Raw genomic sequence first — 20,004 nt, 5'->3', positions numbered from 1 at the left:
TTCTACAGTATGGGGGGTGGGCCGCGCCTACCCGATCATTTTCTGGTCATTGTAGTCTACTGTACTGTACTGTACTGTACAGTACTGTTACACTGCGACTGAAAGCCCATACTACAGTATACTGTACTGTACACTACAGTATAAGGGTCTGTACTGTACACTGTAGATTGGACGAATAGCAACAGAAGCATTTTCAAAAAACGGTTGCGCGTGTTTTTAGTTCGCTAAGCGGTAACAATTTTTAGATAGAAAATGATTTTATTGCATTTTGAAACATTTTAGTCGTAAAGCAATTGGATATTGAACCAAATTTAAAATTCGAACAGGCTTACAGTGTCGAGTACAAAACTAACCCAGCAGCGACGGTAATTTGGCTTACAATCGTCGACAGTACTGTACACTCAGTGTACAGCATACTGCAGTGTATCGTTTCAGATCGACGCTTCACTTGAAATGACCAGCAACCATTCGGCGGCATGTTTTTAGTGTATAGTAATCAATGTATTATTGTAACCGAATTCGGACGGTCGGATAACTGGTGTCATGTCGGCTGGAAACTATTGCAAATACAGTTTTTCTCTTCGTTATAGCCTTAGTAAGCAGATGTTGGATTTTGTAATTGAATTATTGCTTTAAAGAAAGCAATAATTCATTGCATCCTCTTCTATTTTACCTAGAATCTCCTTGAAAGTAGTTCTATACCGTCTAACATAGTCTTGAATGAGGAAGAGAACAGATACTCTTCAAGAGATTGATACTAAGCCAGTATTTTTAAACATTTTCCACTTTTATTGGGTTTAAAATGTCCGACCATCTGAGATCTTTCAGTTTTTTTTTGTAGTCATATGGGACTACTAACTACGCGTATGTTCTCGAGGGCATATTCCATAGTCTAGTCCATGTGTCTGCTGGTGCTTTGTGTCTACTGGAGTTCTGCGGTTTTATTATTGTCGAGTATTGTATACTATACTATAAATTGTTTATACACTATTGATCTTGAACTTAGTTGAATGGTTATCATGCTGAACTACAACTTGAATTGCAATCAAATTAGGAAAGGTTTCCATCTTCGTTTGAGGACAATGATGGACTACTCAATCGTTACGACTAGTGACTAGTCCATGATTGACTAAGAGAATTGTTGAAATTTTACAGTAGAAGAAAACATGAGCCGCTACAACTGTTATATTTCTGAAAGTGCTGCATTATCAGATTACTGATTGATGCCAGTACTATTTCTTGATGATCAACAAGTAAACAGCCATTGCACACCCGAAACATCCTGTTCTGTACCGGTTTACTGAACAGTAGTGCCATGTTGTGTATACTATATGGAGAGCTGTAAATAGGCAACATTTTAGGCAGTTGGCAAACAGTATTCGTGCATAATCTCGATCAATGATCGTACTCCACTGTTAATGGAGTTGTTTACGTTGTTTGTAGTATTTTCAAAGAGACTACAAACAAAGTCAGTCAGAAAGAAGTAGAAATACAGTACAATGGATTGATGAATAATTCATAATTGACAATTTTCTTGACCAGCGTGGCTTGCAGCAGTATTCCACAGAGACCAAAGACGTAGCTAGTCAGATGGTAGTCAAAGCACGCGTATGAACGTATTAACGACTAGTAATTGATCCATAATGAATTAATTAATTCTTTTGGGAAAGTTCTTGGCAAATAGGCAACGCCTATCTTAATCCTGTTCTAAAGTCTGCCTTCAGATTGCAAACAACAGCATCCTACGACGTACAGTATAGCACCATCTTGACGAAATGGAACACAGCCATTAAAAGGTTAAAGGTGATGCATGCGCATTTATTCCATGACATCAATTGTGATTTGAATGCTTCTCTATAACCGAATGTGGCGGAAACACCAGTGTGATAGAGTAGTTTTAACCTATCCACCGTGGCATCTTGTTCTCCTCCCTCACGTAAATACTACCGTCGGAACAATCGGCTTGTCATAACGCTATCATCGCGGACGACTACGTTGGAAAAAAGCGCTTAGCTTCCATTGTAGGAGATTAACATCGGCGAAGTCTTCAGTTCTCCACAACTTTATTCACTTGCCTTTATTCTTGATTAATTACTACAGCTAACGATAAGTAAGCATTATCATAGTTATCAATATCATTGTTTATTCGTTGATCAATTTGCTATTTTGTCCATCGAGCGAGCCGAAGACTGCTTCGACACCGTCCGAGATTGAGTAAATCAACACCGTTTGCATGTTTATCTTAGAAAAAGACGAACAGTAGAGTATGGAGTATAGCTGGCTGGTGTGAAATTTGAACTGTAACATATAGTACAGTCGTTACGGAATTCACTAATCTATCTTGCAGTATAATCATCTCCTACTTTAACCGTTTGTACATATGTAGATCATGTCATTTTTGAGGGAAAAATAGCCAAGACCGTCGTGTATAAAATACTATTAAGCAACGGTTCTAGTAATCCATGTTGTTGAGCTATCACAGTAATTTGAATTTGCAACAATGAAACAACAATTGGTTATTAAAGTACTGTACCATTTAGATCAAACCTACTCTTCAGTGACATTTAAAATATAAATTTAAAATCAATCATTTTCAGCGCGATATTGATAATTATGGATAACATCGATGAGCATTAATGGATAGAGATAAAAAAATTGTCGATGGTAATGTTACGCTTCGGTGATGTCCAATATACATCTCATGTCTGACCTTAATACGTATAAAGCAGCGTAGGGATAAGATTCAATAGAAATTGTACCGAGAATTCTTCTATAATCTTTGTTATTCTCACCGCAGTTGTATTGTGAAATCATTTTATTCAGAATTGTGAGTCAATTTTAATCGGTAATCTTTGATATTTTCTATTTTCTATCCTTCGATTCAAGACCGTTGAAATGGGAAAGGTGAGAATATTGCTTTCAATGAACTAGTTCACTTTATAATAACTAATTGTTATTATCGTTATACAATACTTTGCACTAGCGCATACCAATGAAGTAGCGGTTGAAATGAATGATTATAATAATTACAGTGGCAGTAACGCGATATTTGAGTATGGTAGTACAACTTAATCGCAATATCCAATATACTCGTTCATACAAGTATTTACAGTATAGTTATACTCTTCATATAGATCTTACAATTATTTCTGTAGTCCTTAGCTCTTACAAACAATTGTTATTAGAATAGATTATGGACAATATTATACTAAAATATGTACGGTAACCGTATATTCCCAATTTTATATGCCTTTAGGGAATCCTTGAACGATTAGATGAAGGAGTCATTATTGGTGATGGAGGCTTTGTCGTCGCTTTAGAAAAGCGTGGTTATGTTCAGGCCGGCCCATGGACACCAGAAGCTGTTATCGAGCATCCAGAAGCAGGTGATGTAGTCAAAAATTAGCAAATATATATCCAATGTATATTAATGGTTACAGAATTCGAACGTGTTAACGCATTATGGACTACTGTATAACTGTGTATAATTACTGTAAAAAGTTATTATTTGATTAAATAGTGTAAAACGAGATTTAATATTCTTCAAAGAAAATCAAAACGTTTTAAGGGAAAGTTTAACTTAAATTAAGATTAGGATATCCTTCATATATGCATAACGTAGGTGACTTCTAGAATAGGCAATAAAAACTTAAAAGTGACTTGCGTAAATTGTTTAACGGCCTGGTCTATCTCTACATGGTTAATGAATTGTACTGTCGTAGACATGCACACGTATTTGTTTTTAATCACTAGTCACTAAGCACAGTGTACAGTCCGTATATTAAAGGCATCTTACTATATGTGCAATGCTATAGCTTAATTACGCTACTGTACCTGCTGCGAAATAATTTACTAAATATCTTGACCTATTATACATTAAACAGTACTAGAGTTACATCGTGAATTTTTAAGAGCTGGCTCCGATGTCATGCAATGCTTTACATTTTATGCTAGCGAAGATAAATTGACGGTTCGAGGCAACAAGGCTGGTCGTCATGGGGTATGCTCTATACGGAACGCATTAACTTTTAATATATTCTAATAATTTAAATATCTTATAAAAATCAATTACTTCGTAATTGTAGTTGTTGGACTGCCAATAAAATTACTATCGTCTAGACGCGGATAAAAATCCAATGTTACATAATCAATATATTGAAATTATTTTATTTTCACTGTATAGTCTACCAACATAAATGAAGCTGCTTGCTTACTTGCACGCGAAGTTGCTAATGAAGGTGATGCATTGATTGCTGGTGGTATGAGTCAAACTCCTACATATGCAGAAGGTGGAAGCAAAGAAGCCGTTCAAGAACATTTTCAGAAGCAGGCAGATGCTTTTACCAAATGCGGCGTTGATTTCTTGATATGTGAGGTATTGTTTATATTTTATTATGCAGCCCATTGTCTATAGCTCTTGCCGGTACAATTTCAGTATTTGTTCGTATATTTAAGATTGATTTTGCTTGCAATGGCTATTTACTCTACTATTTATACCTTTACAAAGTATTTTGAACACGCTGAAGAAGCATGTTGGGCTGTTGAAATTTGTAAGAAAACAGGCTTGGCTGTTGCTGCTACTTTATGCATTAATAAGGAAGGAGACGTCGATGGAGTTCCAACGTCTGAATGTGCTGTCAGACTTGCAAATGCTGGTATTTTTATGTAGTTTCTGTTCATGGATAACTTATGTTGTGTTGATAGTGTTGTTACTGATCGGTATTACGATACGAATTAATTGTCATTGATATGTTATGTCGGACAATGGCATAGCTTCTTATAGATAGATTTTTATTCAAGATATTAAAGAACTTCTGCGATAACATTTATTTTAGGAGCTGATATCATTGGTATCAACTGCAATTTCGATCCGGATACTGTACTAGCTGGAGTACGAGAAATGAAAAGAGGCTTAGAAGAAGCTGGCTTGAAACGGCATTTAATAACTCAACCGTTAGGCTATAGAACTCCAGATGCAAACAAACATGGATTCGTCGATATCCCTGAATTTCCTTTCGGTATATTATTGTTCAAATTCCTTTCTGGAAAATACTGTCATTTCAAATCTTCGTTCAAGTAATAGTACTAATTTATTATTTTTAAGCTATGGAACCACGCACGTTGACTAGATGGGATTGTCACCGTTATGCTAGAGAAGCTTACGATTTAGGAGTCCGATATATCGGTGCCTGCTGTGGATTTGAGGTACTGTGTACATCTCGATTGCGCGATATAGAATAGCAAGTTTGTTGAGTTTGTAAGGAAAAAAAAATAATTTTTAAAGCAGTAATGCTATTTTGTGATAGATGTATTATTTTATTTTTGTATATAGCCGTACCATGTCCGAGCAATAGCTGAAGAGCTAGTTACTGAGCGGGGGGGTAAATTGCCGCTTGCCAGTGAAAAGCATGAAATGTGGGGAGGAGGTTTAAAATTACATACTAAACCTTGGGTTCGCGCTAGGTAAGGGTGCAATTGCTGAAAGATTTAACGCTAAACGTTTATAAAGTAATATTGTATGATTGTAGCTATATTTTCATACACAATTGGAATAATTTTATTTTAAGCATATTTACTTACTCGAAGCATTAAAGAGTTTTGTACGATATTTTACTATTAAACAGTTAATTATCTTCACGAACTATCGGTCTCACATTTAAAATTAAGCATGCGTATCCACAGCAGAAAGGATTCTGTAATATCGATAGTAGTTAAAATCAATGTTCAAGCTTTATCGAAGATGGATGATTCTACCCTGTAACCGATTAAAGTGATCAATTAAGTGTTAAAGTGTTGTTAATGTGTACGGTATTTTTATAGGGCTTCTCGCGAATACTGGGAAAACTTGCGTCCTGCTACTGGGCGACCAGAATGCCCTGCGTACTCGAAACCTAGTTCTCACGATATCACTGATTAACGAAGTACCGGATGACTAGAGCATGAATCAAATTAGCAGTACTAAGATTAATCTTGCAACTGCTAGTTATAGATTATCATGTCGCACCAGTAATACTGTAAATGAAGGCTTTGACTATTACGATGTTTTAGATATAAATGGATTCATCATTTATATCTAAAGGCTTTCTTATTACGGTACAAGTTTTGTTACGGAAATGTGACGGCAAATGCATATATCTTAGTTACTTTTATGGTTTAGTCCTTGTAGTGTGGTATTTATGTGTAAGTTAAGTAATTTCTTATTTAATAAAATGCTTTCGCGCGTTGACTTTGAGCTGCTTACGGCCTTGAATTTACTACTTGCTTTGCCAAATTACTTGTATTAAACAACATAGGACTTTCTTTCTGTTTGTTGTATTAGTTATTAATGATTAGCGTTTCGTGTGATTTCATCTGAAATATTACAAACGTGGATAACTATCCAAAACATTGCAAATATGCCATCTGCATATGCCGAATAATCCATTTATTTTCAAAGCTTAGTTTACTGCTAGAAAGCAGGCTAACAAATCGGTGCGGATCATAATTTCGGTTCCAGTATTTAATATTGATCATCCAAGCGATATGTTCATTTAGTGCCTTTATTCTGATATACTAGTCAAGTCCTGCTGGCGTTCAGTTTGTCGTACAATAGCGCTGCCACACTTGCTACATGCAAGTATCAATTTAATATTGTTATAGTGGAAATAATTCTAGGAAAATTCCCCAAACAATTGCCCTCAGGGAAAACTACCTCCCAGTAACTAAACATATTTACGATATGGCGGAAACAGAATTAGCTTTATGAAAGTTAATTTTTCACGAAAGAATTATTCAAAGTATTAGACATGTAATAGGTTCAATTGTAATTTCAGTGTTAATTGGATAACTATTAGGAAGGAATTGTTTGAATACCTTAGAAAACAGCTGAAGGGTACAATGCAAAAGTGTACTTCCTAGCACTATATCAAGATATAAATAAAGTACTTTACGGATTCATTGAGTAAAAATGCTTGCTTCAGTTGAACTTACTGTATGATCACATTTTTATAAAGAAAACGTTATAAAAAACTGTCATATGCTATATACTCTGTAGTTAAATTTTGCTAATATAGATTCGTAGCGTAGAGTATATGAGTATTCTCTAGCCTTTAATGCATATGCTGTACCGAAGAAAGCTATTCGCTAAACTCGACATGATAAATTATCGAAGGGCGGTAGAGACAACAGCACAGGTAATTCAAGGTATTTAGCATCAAGATAAATACTCAAGTTTCAATTAGCAAAGGCCGCTTCATTCTGAAAGCAAGACACCAAAATCATCCACAAACCGCGGATTATTAACTTGGTATTTTATTGGTTTATTATCACGCTGGGCTACAACTACAGTTAGCTAAATATTCAAAATACCAATATTTAACATATGAGTGATATTGCATTTCGACAATAAATTGACGATATTTTTAACCATGAGGTAAACAAACAAAGAATCATGGCTTCATGAATGTTACTCAAGTATTGCTACAAATGTAACAAGCAAGTTTAAGTGACGGTTAGCCTGGAGAATAATTTACTGATTACAGATGTTCACATAGCTACATTTAAATAAAAGAATAGATGCAAATCCAAACAGCTGCTTATCGAGATGTTATCAACATGGAGTTAGTTTAGCTTAGTTAGATTCCTATATAACTCTTTATGATCTACCAGCTAGATTGGAGATTTCTGCTAGAGTGGTTGCTTCCTTTTGTTGTTTTAATAAATCGTCGCCAGCAGTTACTCCCCACGCATTCGGCTTAGAAAAGGCAGAACTTTCCGCACGGCCAGAAGCTGGACTTAGATTTTCCCAGTAATCACGTCGAGCTCTAGAGAATGTTTTGTGAATATCTTTGTTATACATCGTCGTTGCATTTATAACAAAATATTACAGTACTACTAGTAATTTGTTGAAGTTTGTGGCTTATAGTATGTATCCATATGTTAAGACCAATTGATATTTTACCTTGCTCGAACCCAAGGCTTGGTGTGAAGTTGCAATCCACCTCCCCACATATCATGTTTCTCACTAGCTGCAGGTAAACATCCTCGTTCTTTAGATAATTCTTCCGCAATAGCTCGAACGTGGTAAGGCTGAATAAGGAAGGAATCATTATTCAATAGATCAATTTAAGTAATAGTAATGGTATTGTTAAAGCTTATTTTACAGGGCATTAATTTTGTGACTGACGATATATATTGCTTAGTTGAGGTATAGTAGTCACCTACCTCAAATCCACAACAAGCACCAATGTATCGAACTCCGAGATCATAGGCTTCTCTGGCGTAACGGTGACAATCCCATCTTGTAAGTATACGTGGTTCCAGAGCTAAATGAATATTGTTAAAATATTTTATTACCAAACAATTCATTTCTCTATTTGTGTATGTTTAGGATATAGCCTACCAAAAGGAAATTCAGGCAAGTCAATAAATCCCTGCTTGTTTACATCTGGTGTCTTGAATGCTAGCGGTTGGCTCATCAAATGACGTTTCAAGCCAGCTTCATCTAAGCCTCTCTTCATTTCACGAATTCCAGCTAAGGTGGCATCAGGATCGAAATGGCAGTTTATTCCAATAATATCAGCTCCTATAATAGGTAAAAGTGGCAATAGGAGCTAAGATAACGACGACGACTACTCCCTCATATTGTAACTTGTCTTAAGTAGCATAGAATTGTGTGTTTGATATTTTAGGTAATCCATACCAGCATTAGCAAGCTTTACGGCACAATCTGCGGTGGATACGCCATGCATATCTCCCTCATCGTTAATACACAATGTAGCGGCAACAGCCATGCCGGTCTTTTTACAGACTTCGACAGCCCAAGTTGCTTCTTCAACGTGTTCAAAGTACTAAGGAGAGTAGCGTTGTTTAAAATCATTGTACGTACTATGATAAAAAAGTTTTCCAAAATTGAATGGAAATCAATGATTGAATAACACGATAGAATAGGTTTTACCTCACAGATGAGAAAATCTACACCGCACTTTACAAAAGCATCTGCCTGTTTTTGAAATTCTATCTGGACTGTTTCTTTATTGCCCCCAGATAGATAAGTTGGGGTTTGGCACATTCCACCAGCGATTAAAGCATCGCCTTCGTTAGCAACTTCACGAGCAATTTTGCAAGCGGCTTCATTCACTGCTCCGACCTATAGATACGCAAAGAATGCATTTCTAGTTACAGCGTCATTACCAATTATTGATGACATTGAAAGTGGCTTTCTACGCTGGCTATGCCGTATGGTTAGCTCTCTACATATTGATGCATAGTAAAAGTGACTTTCATATGATCTCCATAAAAATGAATAGTTTAGCATAAGAAAAATACTGTACGATATTAAGTGAATACTTACACCATGCTGAGCCGCTTTATTACCACGATTCTCTAATTTATCTTCACTGGCATAAAAGGTAAAGCATTGCATAACATCCGATCCGGCTCTTAAGAATTCACGATGCAATTGCTTGACTGAGAAAAGGATCATTTGTATTAGCATCAATCACTTGATCAGAAATAGTACTACTTCTACCAAATTAATCTCTGCTATTACCACTCAGTATTAATTTATTGTACTGTACGTAAACTAGTCAATGTATTTATTTTTTGCGTTCAAAATCTTAGTTGTCTTTCAAAGTACAGAAACTAAGGCATTGCCTATTTTTGTGAAACGATACCATTTACGCTGACAGTTAGAGTAAGATAGCGGTGGTAAGTGTCTACATCTCTACATATTTTACCGGCTTCTGGATATTCGATAACGGCTTCTGGTGTCCATGGACCAGCCTTGACGTAGCCACGTTTTTCTAAAGCAAATACGAAACCGCCATCTCCAATAACGACACCTTCATTCAAGCGCTCAAGAATTCCCTAGTTTGGATTGCAAGAAGGAAACAATGGTTGTTGATTTGCCTACAATACTGCTGCTTTATTTGTCGATTTCAACAAGTCACATACAACTACAATGTCGCTCACCTTGCCCATCTTGTAGTGGAAATTGTAATAATTCGGTTCTAAAGTGGAAAGAAATTGCAAGTGGTTAACGGCAAGTCAAACTAGAGAAGTGGATTGACCATCAAAATAAAAAAAGCAAGTTGACAATGTTCACTCTGCTTTGCCTTTTGAACTGGCTTAATATTGACACTATTTTTGATCAATTAACCTTAACAATTCAATAGAAAACGATTGATAATTGGAAATTACAAGTGCTAGGATGGAAGAACTAGAATGTTGCTTGCTGAAAACTGGGACCAACACCCTAGGATTGAAATTGCTTGTCTGCGAGATGCAGTCTCACAAATTCATCAGGGCTGGAAATAGAGATAGTATTATTGTCCATTGTAGTTTAAAGTTGTCCACCCCAATGCAGTTTTTAACACAGTAAATACATTCAAGAGTAAACATGGGGCGTTGCCTCTACTATTTTCCGTTTATCTTGACTTGTATTACTTTAATACGACGGCTCTTTTTTGCAGGGTGTAATAGAGGTAAAAACCGCATTGGCTTTTACCATCCAAGTTCTAGTACAACTAAAAATGGATCCTTTTCCTCATGTTGCAAATTGATGCTGGTGAAAGAAGTTCTTGTTCACACGCAATATGATTGCACTACGTTATTTGGTCCATTTTGAATTTTGACTAGGTTTACACCGGCGTTTGAAGCATTGCTTGTAGCCAGCTTGATGTTTACATTACTACACTGCTATACTATCCACTACTACCGCAGGGGATGCGACAACGTCGGTTACAGTATGTTTATTTACAATACAAGCTCTTTTCACTATTGAAAACCTGCTAAACTGGTCTGACACTTTGACGCCTCAACTCTTCTTGTTGACGCCACTGCGCAGTACAGTACAGTCCAACGGTACAGTACGCATCTTGTCACAGACTACAGTAAAATACGGTAACAGCCCGTATGGTACAGTGCGTCCAATGTCAAACCCAGCACAGCACAGTCCATCATGGAAATTTCTTCAACTGTAGACAACACTGAAGTTATTCATTAAAACTGCATTTACCCTAATGGCTTCTTTTGTTGATGTTAATTATGCTAATTTTCCAGCGTAGCCATCAATAACTAGCATAACACTGATTTGGAACGTTCAATATAGATATAGAATATCTTTTAACTACGGTTATGCATCAACTTTGTTACCACGCATCAAATGTGTCCAATTACGGAGTAGAGTAGAGTAGAGTAATAGCAATAGATGGACCGTAAATTGCATGTCAACAAATACTTCCAGTTGAGCCATTACGGTAATCATATCGTGGCCGTAAGTTAGCACCAGACTTTTAGTTTCAAATTGAAAATAGCAATAACACTAAATATACAATATTTTCAAGGACAACGTACATTGTACATCAACAATATTTCCAGTTGAACAATGACGGCAATCATATCGTAGCCGTAAGTTATCAACGGACTTTTAGTTTCAAATTGAAAATAGCAATCAATGACGGTAAATATACAATATTTTCAAAGACAACCGTCGCTCATTTACTCCTTTACCAACTGGTAAATGTTGCAAATATATCTTGAAAAAACGGCTAACACATTCTAATTCAATGGGTACACCATACTCGCTACATCAAGTAATGACACTACTTCTTTCAAGTTTTGCATCATTAGGGCAAGCAGAGTAATTGGAAGTAAAGACTTCAACGCCAGTGAATTGCTTGCACAAGATAAATTGTTCAATACATCATTTTATTCTTAACAATGATACTCTTACCTGGTTAGGAAAAAAAGATGAAAAATTGGAATCAATGTGAAGAGAATCAGTTGTAACGCTGCTAGGACAGATTTTCCAGCTCGCTATTACTGCTGTAGTCGATGCTGATGCGAAATCCTGAAAGAGGAAGAATAATTTTCAAGCGGTTACTCTACTTTTTATAGCATAGCGTTGTGTACCGTTTCTACTATAGTCTACAGTACTGACCCATACGGTAGACGGTGTTGCTGTTGCAAAGACAAACTCCGACTATTCTGTCCAGTACAGTCCAGTTAAAAAAATACCAATGTATCATACACTCCATAGTGGAATGAATCCTGACCTTGATCTCCAATTACTACTCACAGCTCGCAAAGGAGCACTGTTTGTAAATAAACATCGTGCTATTCCTGTATTCATTTGCTACGGCAACTACTTGATTTCAAAGCCCCGACCAGGTGGGTGGTAGAGTCTCTAGCTGGATTGATATACATTCACATGGAAGTTTACTTATGGTCGAGCAGTAATGCTCTATCCAGGTTTCTAGGCATTTGTTGAATAGACAACAGAAATGTCGGAATAACTGATGCAGTAAACTGGTGCTATAGCGTCCGTCATTTCATGTCACTTTCAGCCAGTCATTTCTTTGTATTATTTATCATTTTGGAAGCGCTAAAAGTCCAACAGTGAAATGGTGCTAGTGTAGAAATACATAACAAACATAAAATAAAAACTACTATTGCACCATCATCACCGTCCACTACGTTGGATAGTAGATGGAAAATTTGAATTTCATGGGGATACATGACAGCAATTTCAATGTCTTGTTAGATTGAATTGAAGCCATACAAGTCATTGTACTTGTCGCCTTTGTGCGACGTATTATCACATACTGTACAATAAGTGTACATCGTACACAGAACTTATTGAGCACGAGCCTACCGAGTTGAACTCATAGGTTAAAATAAAATAAATAGAAAGAATTTTTATAATGCTTGCATAATAGCGCACACCAATTAAATCGCGACATACGTGACTATATATTAAAACTATCTTTTATTTAGTTTGCATGTTGTAGTAAAAGCTCATGTTGAATGCAAGCATAAAACTTGATTAATTCAATATTGTCATGAAGCACTGGCTGGTTAGCTCGATTTGAACGATACAGTTACAATGCTAATGTCAGTTAGCCCGCGAAACAAAGACATGCAATGAAGATTGGACTACAACAGTTACCTTGCTTGAAAGAAAGCAGATTTGGTCATTGCCAGTAGTCATTGTGATACACTATTTGGCATACTGTACTTTAATGATTGTCATTGAAATGCATAACGTAGAGTAATGTATTGGTTGCAATTAGCAAAGACCGGACAAGCAAGGCAGTCCTTCATGCAGTGTCATGACGAGTAAACGTAGAGCTTAACGCTGACTGGCTTATTATTGCCGTTTTTGGGTCAAACAATTTCAAATTTATTTATTTTTGAAATTGAAATTTTTCCAGTTGGAAAAGTACACGTACAGTACAAGGATAAATATGCATCCAGTATACCAGTGTCTACCAATCTATGAGTGTAGCTTGCAATTTTCCAACGCCATAACTAATTTGTTGTAGATTATATATCTACATTATAATATAGTAGATAATAATATTATAATAGTATTACGCATGTGTGGTGCATTGTTTTGCAGTATTATGATACAGTCGGTTGATCATGAGCAACATGGACAGTGGTTAACCATGTCTTCGTTGGAACGTTGCAACCGGTATAACTGGTTATGTAAACAATAAAAAGAGGAGTTTTTTGGGGGGGCGTCTGTTGTACAGTTCAGCCCTCTGTACACGTATGTATCGTACTTGACCATAGTGTAGGTTGACACCATGATTAGAGTACAATGCCGTGAAGTGAGTCAATACACGACGCCGGTGTGAGAGCTGTTCACTGGCCCTATTTGAATTAATTAATTTACTACTTGATTTGTCAACATAAGCCATGACGTACGCATGTGTCAATAATAACATTACCGTTTGGCACAAGAAGACAAATGCTATTGCAATTTGGTGCAACTGATTTCACCGGAGAAATGGAGACATAGGATGCTTCTTTTTTTTTTTCATCTCTGCCAACTCACCTAACACCTGTTATAATAGTGGTCTACACCGTAAAGGCAGAGGACGACAGTGAATCCAAAAAAAAATAAAAAAATAATCCCAAAATAAAAAGAGACAAGCACTAAGTGGAAGAGTAGTCGACTTCGGGACTGCAGTACTCCGTAAAACGTTTTTCTCTCTTCCTATAATTCTATAATGAATCCACGTGTTGTGCGGAGGGGAAAAAAAAAAAAACGTTGTTGGGTAATTGTGTTGTGCAATCTTAGTTGTTCTGCAGGGTGCCCTTGAAATGAGATCAGCAGAATGTTGCATATGCAATATACTGTACGCTAATCAATTCGCCATAAGGTATACATCGATTCAATGAATTAGTCTATTTTTGCCATAAGTTGCTAGGATAGATTATAGGAATCGATTCATACGGCAACAAGGTTGGCATCTAAAGTCTGTACTGTATAATAGCAACACAGATTAGTAGAAATTGCCTCCCATCAAATGTCAAATAAAGTAAAAATCGTCGCCTGATGACGGGCGGGTGAGCGGGAACATAATTCGCTAGCTTATGGCATACGTATAGTACTGTTTATGTTAATAGAGTGCAAACAAGAAGTACTGGTAGTTATTACTATTCCTGTATTATTATGATGATCATCATTCTTTATGCAGTATATCGACATTATACTCTTCAATAAATAAATAAATCAATACAGTATAATATATAATTAATTGATGCTCTTGTTGGTGGAAAAAAAATCCAGTTTTTACAGTTTGCAGAGGCAGCGCCCATATGACTTCAAGCAGTACTATACAGTGTACAGTGTACAGTACTGTACTCGATTGTACTGTATAGTAGACCTCCTGCACCCAAACAGGGACTAGCCTATGAGAGAAAAGTACCAAGTACGAAAGACCACAAGCAAGCACCAAGTATGTACTGTAGCAGTGAACTATTAAATTGAACTGCGTACAAGTCAGTTCCAGGCGTCAACTCTTAAGAGTCTTCTCGTCGCCGCAGCCTTGCTGATCCCAACCTAAAGCCTCGTAAGTTGAGATTTGCAAATTTTTTTTTTCTTGTTTCTACATGGAATACAACAGATTAAAAGCTTATCAGGATCCAGTTAATGATGGATAGATAGTTATGTACTCTTAACTTCATAGTAATATTTATTTTTACAGCTTTGACAAAATGTTGACCTACTCTTTCTTGCAGCTTGGATGCTGTTGCTAAAGTGCTAAATCGCATCATGACGCTACTTTCTACCGAACGCTAGTATGTTGATAGTTGAGAAATACAGTCGATAGTGCAAGCCCATACGACAGGAGATCACCAATGCTGATGCTGACGATAACATAATAATAAATAGATTAATAAGTGCAAGAGAGGAGATAATAGACAGTCCTACTCCTTCATTAGGATAAGATAAAATTGCGCAGCAAATAATACTGTAAAAAAAGTGTTTTGAACTTTTGATATTGTTGACATGCTGTATTCTACTGCAGCCAATGCATAGCACAAATCATGATATTACTAGTACTACAACTATATTCGTATGGGTTTAGTGCTAGTCTTGAGATTGTACATGAAAGGAAACGGATTGCAGTGTTCAATATTTTCCAAAATGATTGTAGCGCTTATACACGGGCATGTCAATCATGTTGAACGGGTATTTGTTTATTATCTTCTATTAATGCAGTAACTATGCTATCCATTGCATCATTGAGAAATTGTGGCAGGGCTGCTTTAAAGAGCCAGTCGTTACTCAAGCTTGGTCCTCAGCGTTTCGCTTCGACACTAGGGTAAGACATTAAAAGAGGGAAAAAAAATACAAGGATGTAAAGCACTCTACCTCTTCTGTAACAGCAAAATAATAGCATGCTATAATAACAAATGATATGATTGATTTGCCATCAGACGTAGCTCGTATATATGCACTATGCACTGTATTGCGTTAAATCTACTTTTAATGTAGCTTTACTTATATTGTATGCCTATTGCATGTAATGAAGACATACAAAAGTCGTCCTAATAATGAATTAATCAAGGATCACCGTTAAGTATGAATACCTTGCAGTCGATATAGATCTTGATGGTTCTCCTTTTCTAGATCATCGTTAAGCAAACGCCAAAGCGATGAATGCGATGCTGTTGTTATTGGCGGAGGAGCTGTAGGTGCAAGTATTGCATATCATTTAGCCAAGAGAGAAGTGAAAGATGTTGTCTTGCTAGAAAAGTCAGAATTAACTGCTGGATCAACATGGCACGCGGTAATTATATTCATGGGTGAAATGACAGCTCCGTTAATTGCCTATACGCGTACTATCCCTATATCATTACTCTTTCTAATGATGTTAAGTGGAAATTATTATCTTAACTACACTACTGCATGCGTATTTGTATGCTTACTCTACGGTAATAGCCAACATTACTTATACTATTACTTGATAATTAACTTAAAGTACCTACTACAGTACTAGTAGCCCATGATCTAGAAATTACTCGTGGGTCGATGCTGTATCTCTACGCGTATATGATGCTATACTACCAGATAGTCATATTTATCCCCTAAAAAATAAATATTAAATAGTCAAAAAATAAAAGTGATACATCAATCAAATATCCTACCTTATGAAATATACCCTTATTTACTATTCTATGCGTATTGCTGACAATTATGCTATTATTTACAAAATTAATCTACTTATAGGCTGGATTAGCAACTTATTTCCATCCTGGTATTAATCTTAAAAGAATTCATTGGGATAGTATTAACCTCTTTAATGTTTTAGAAGCAGAAACGGGCCAAGTAAGTATCGATTATTACATTTTATGTTTATACAATCTTCTACTACGTAAAATATATCCATTATTACTACTATTGTACATTTGCAAGACTAGCAATTAATTATTAAATATCATACTCTATTACTGAAAAATTAAAAGAAATCAATAACAAATTTTAGACTCCTATTATAAAATGAATAGAATTTATAGCTGAGCACAAAATCATTGTTTACTAGGACGTTGGTTTCCATAAGCCTGGAAGCCTACGCTTGGCTACAACACCAGAACGTGTCAATGAAATCTACTATCACATGAGTCGTCACGGATGGAACAAAGCACCTCAATGGATAGTTTCACCCGAAGAAATTAAAGAATTATGTCCAATTATCAATATTGATTCGGTTTTAGCTGGATTGTATAACCCAAATGATGGTCATATTGACCCTTATTCACTGACTCAGGCATTAGCCATTGGTGCTAGACAGTATGGCGCAGAAATTTATGTCAATACACCTGTAACCGACTTGAAACAACGACCTGACAAACGATGGGAAGTTCATACTGATCAAGGCATGCTAGTTGCCAAACATATTATCAACGCTGCTGGATTTTATGGTCGAAAGATTGGACAAATGGTTGGCTTAGATTTACCTTTGGTCGCTATTCATCACCAATATTGTGTTACTGGTAGCATACCAGAGTTTAAAGATTTTAAACGTGAAATACCGGTTATGAGGGATCTGGAAGGCTCGTATTATTTCAGACAAGAGAAAGATGCTTTAGTAGTAGGACCTTATGAAGCTCCTCATAAAATGGTGGTATGCAAGGATTGGTATGATAAAGGTGTTCCGCCAGATTTTGGCAAAGAACTATTCGAATCTGATATTGATCGTATTGTCGATCACTACAATATTGCCATGTCTCGCTTTCCGGCTTTTGCTAATGCTGACATTCAGCGCCTTATTTCGGGACCTATAACTTTTGCACCAGAGAATATTCCATTAATCGGACCTGTTTCAGAATTAAGAAATTATTGGAATGCTGTTGGTTTTGGGTATGGTATCATTCATTCAGGTGGTGCTGGCCGATATTTAGCAGATTGGATTGTAGATGGTGAACCTCCTTACGATTTAATGGAGACTGATGGTGCTCGCTTTGATTCTTGGGCGACTAGGTTAGCCATAGTGTAACGATCTCCCAATATTGCATATCAAATAATTAGGATATTGATATAAGTGATACATTGACTTATTTGACATTTACTTATTTATCCAGGGATTATCTATTTGATAAAGTTAGTGAATCTTATGGTTTAAATAACATGATTATGTATCCTAAAGAAGAAAGACCTGCCGGGCGTCCGACATCGAGAGTCAGTGGACTCTATTCTAGTCTGTCTAACCATGGTGCTGTTTACGGCTTTCGTTCTGGTTGGGAAGTTCCAAATTGGTTCTGTCTTCCCGGTGATGTACCTGGATATATACCTAGTTATAAAAGAACAAATTGGTTTGGGCCTGTTGGTAGAGAATGTAACTTTGTTCTTAACAAGGCTGGCTTGTACGATCTTTCATCTTATGGTAAAGTTACTGTGAAGGGCAAAGATGCTGCCAAATTTATAAGTAAAGTACTAGCTAACAAATTACCCGAGGTATATAAATAATGCATTCAAAGAAAGTCATGTTAGCAATACATGACAGCATTCGTCATCTTACAATTATTTAAAAAATAAATATTGCACTCGTACGCTTCTATTCAGGTTGGCCAAGTTAATGTGTCTCACATGATAACTCCAAAAGGACGCGTTTATGGTGAATACGAAGTACTAAGACTTGAAGAAGATAATTTCTTTTTGACTTGTGGAGCCGCAGCTGAGAAGCATCATTTACGGTACCAGTTCGAGATTTATTCTATTTTCTTACTTACATAGTTCAAATTAGCAAAATTGCTCCTATAGCGTATTAATTAATTTTTTATTACGTAGTTGGTTGATAGAAAACTCTGCAGAATACGACGTCGAAATTAACAACGTAACTGAAGAATGGAATTGTTTAGCAATTTCTGGGCCAAAATCTCGCGAAATATTAGCAAAAGCCACTGGAAGTTCTAACTTCAGTGAAGCAAACTTTCCTAATCACACTTGCCAGATGGTGCTAATTAATGGTGTCGAAGTTGGAGCTGTAGCTATGTCGTTTACAGGTTTAAAAATGCAATATATTAGCTACTATGTTAATACGTTCGTTCTAAGCCGGTCGGAATTTTTTTAGGACAATTTGGTTGGGAATTTTATGTTAGATCTAGTGACATGGAAGCCCTTCATAACAACTTGTGGGAAGCTGGAAGTGAATTTGATATAGGCCATGTTGGTAGTTATGCACTAAGTAATTTGCGAGTGAAAGCTGGTATTAGAGCTCTTGGCCTTGAGGTGATTCATATACAAGAATACTAAATTTTTTATAAATTACGGTGTTAATATGCACGCGGTCACATGAGAGATGCCGAAGTAGTGAAATGGAGTTAATTATCTGTCAAATGTATTTCATAATTTTAGTTTAGTGTCAATACCAATCCTATAGAAGCTGGTCTAGAAAAATACATAGATTTTACAAAACCTTTCATTGGAAAAGAAGCGGTTTTAGCAGAAAAGCTTAAAGAAGCATCACGTCAGTTGGTATTTTTAAACGTAGATACCTTTGACGTTGACGCTGAAGGAAATGAATCTATTTGGGTCAACGATGCGGTAAGTATTCTTCACATCCTTGCTATGGCCTCCAGTTTTATATCTAACCTGACCTTAGCTACATTTCTTAATTAATTATACTGTACTTATGCAACATTATTGTTGTATATGAAAGACTGGATTTAAGATCCTCTCACTTAGTAATTGCGTTCACCTAATATTGAGAGAGACAATATTATTAAGCAATACTGAGTTCCTTAAATACCGTCCTTCTTAACTGGGAATCTAATCTATTTCAATTCTTTTCTTTAGGTTCAAGGCTATACTACTTCCGGTGGTTTCGATTATGAAGCCAAGAAAGGAATAGCATTTGCTTACTTGCCACCACATCTAGTTAAAGAAGCGGGTCAAAGTCTACAAGTTGACTTGATTGGTAGAAAATACAATGCTAAGATCGTTGCTGACCCTTTGCATTCATAATATAATTTACATCTGTAATAGTTTCACTGACTAGATACCAAGCATATGAATACAAGTATAATGGATTGTAGTGTGTGTTGCGACATTTTTGATAAGCGTATTTTCTCGATGGTATATATATAGCAAAGTGATAACTTTAGTAGTAACCATTGAATTAATAAATCTTTTTATGGGAATTCCAAACTCAATGTTATGTAAAGCCGTCAGTATCCTTTATCTAATCAAGTAATGTGTGATAAATTGTATTGCTGCTGTTTGTATAT

The 20,004-nt window shown here is 36.2% G+C and overlaps 3 protein-coding genes across 3 annotated transcripts; 2 read left to right on the top strand and 1 right to left on the bottom strand.

Moving 5' to 3' along the window:
* Window positions 1-2,895: 2,895 nt before the first annotated feature.
* Window positions 2,896-6,286, top strand: TRIADDRAFT_63717 (expressed hypothetical protein; the record flags this gene model as incomplete). Its single annotated transcript, XM_002110782.1, has 9 exons — window positions 2,896-2,904; window positions 3,257-3,386; window positions 3,885-4,000; window positions 4,184-4,375; window positions 4,508-4,655; window positions 4,836-5,018; window positions 5,105-5,205; window positions 5,333-5,463; window positions 5,821-6,286. 9 exons carry the CDS (start codon window positions 2,896-2,898, stop codon window positions 5,915-5,917), a joined length of 1,107 nt encoding a protein of 368 aa, XP_002110818.1. The 3' UTR covers window positions 5,918-6,286.
* A 998-nt stretch (window positions 6,287-7,284) lies between these two features.
* Window positions 7,285-12,970, bottom strand: TRIADDRAFT_63716 (expressed hypothetical protein; the record flags this gene model as incomplete). The annotated part of the gene is made up of 10 exons (XM_002110248.1): window positions 7,285-7,802; window positions 7,940-8,067; window positions 8,203-8,303; window positions 8,381-8,563; window positions 8,681-8,828; window positions 8,936-9,127; window positions 9,332-9,447; window positions 9,717-9,846; window positions 11,714-11,830; window positions 12,929-12,970. 10 exons carry the CDS (start codon window positions 12,968-12,970, stop codon window positions 7,634-7,636), a joined length of 1,326 nt encoding a protein of 441 aa, XP_002110284.1. The 3' UTR covers window positions 7,285-7,633.
* A 601-nt stretch (window positions 12,971-13,571) lies between these two features.
* Window positions 13,572-19,741, top strand: TRIADDRAFT_54121 (uncharacterized protein; the record flags this gene model as incomplete). The annotated part of the gene is made up of 12 exons (XM_002110781.1): window positions 13,572-13,595; window positions 14,675-14,729; window positions 15,497-15,599; window positions 15,908-16,067; window positions 16,508-16,606; window positions 16,821-17,758; window positions 17,860-18,232; window positions 18,341-18,471; window positions 18,566-18,780; window positions 18,849-19,006; window positions 19,133-19,321; window positions 19,574-19,741. 12 exons carry the CDS (start codon window positions 13,572-13,574, stop codon window positions 19,739-19,741), a joined length of 2,613 nt encoding a protein of 870 aa, XP_002110817.1.
* Window positions 19,742-20,004: the final 263 nt, after the last annotated feature.

This window comes from Trichoplax adhaerens, genomic scaffold (assembly GCF_000150275.1).
Source record: "Trichoplax adhaerens TRIADscaffold_3 genomic scaffold, whole genome shotgun sequence".
Lineage (NCBI taxonomy): Eukaryota > Metazoa > Placozoa > Uniplacotomia > Trichoplacea > Trichoplacidae > Trichoplax > Trichoplax adhaerens.
This window is presented reverse-complemented; position numbering and strand designations above follow the sequence as displayed.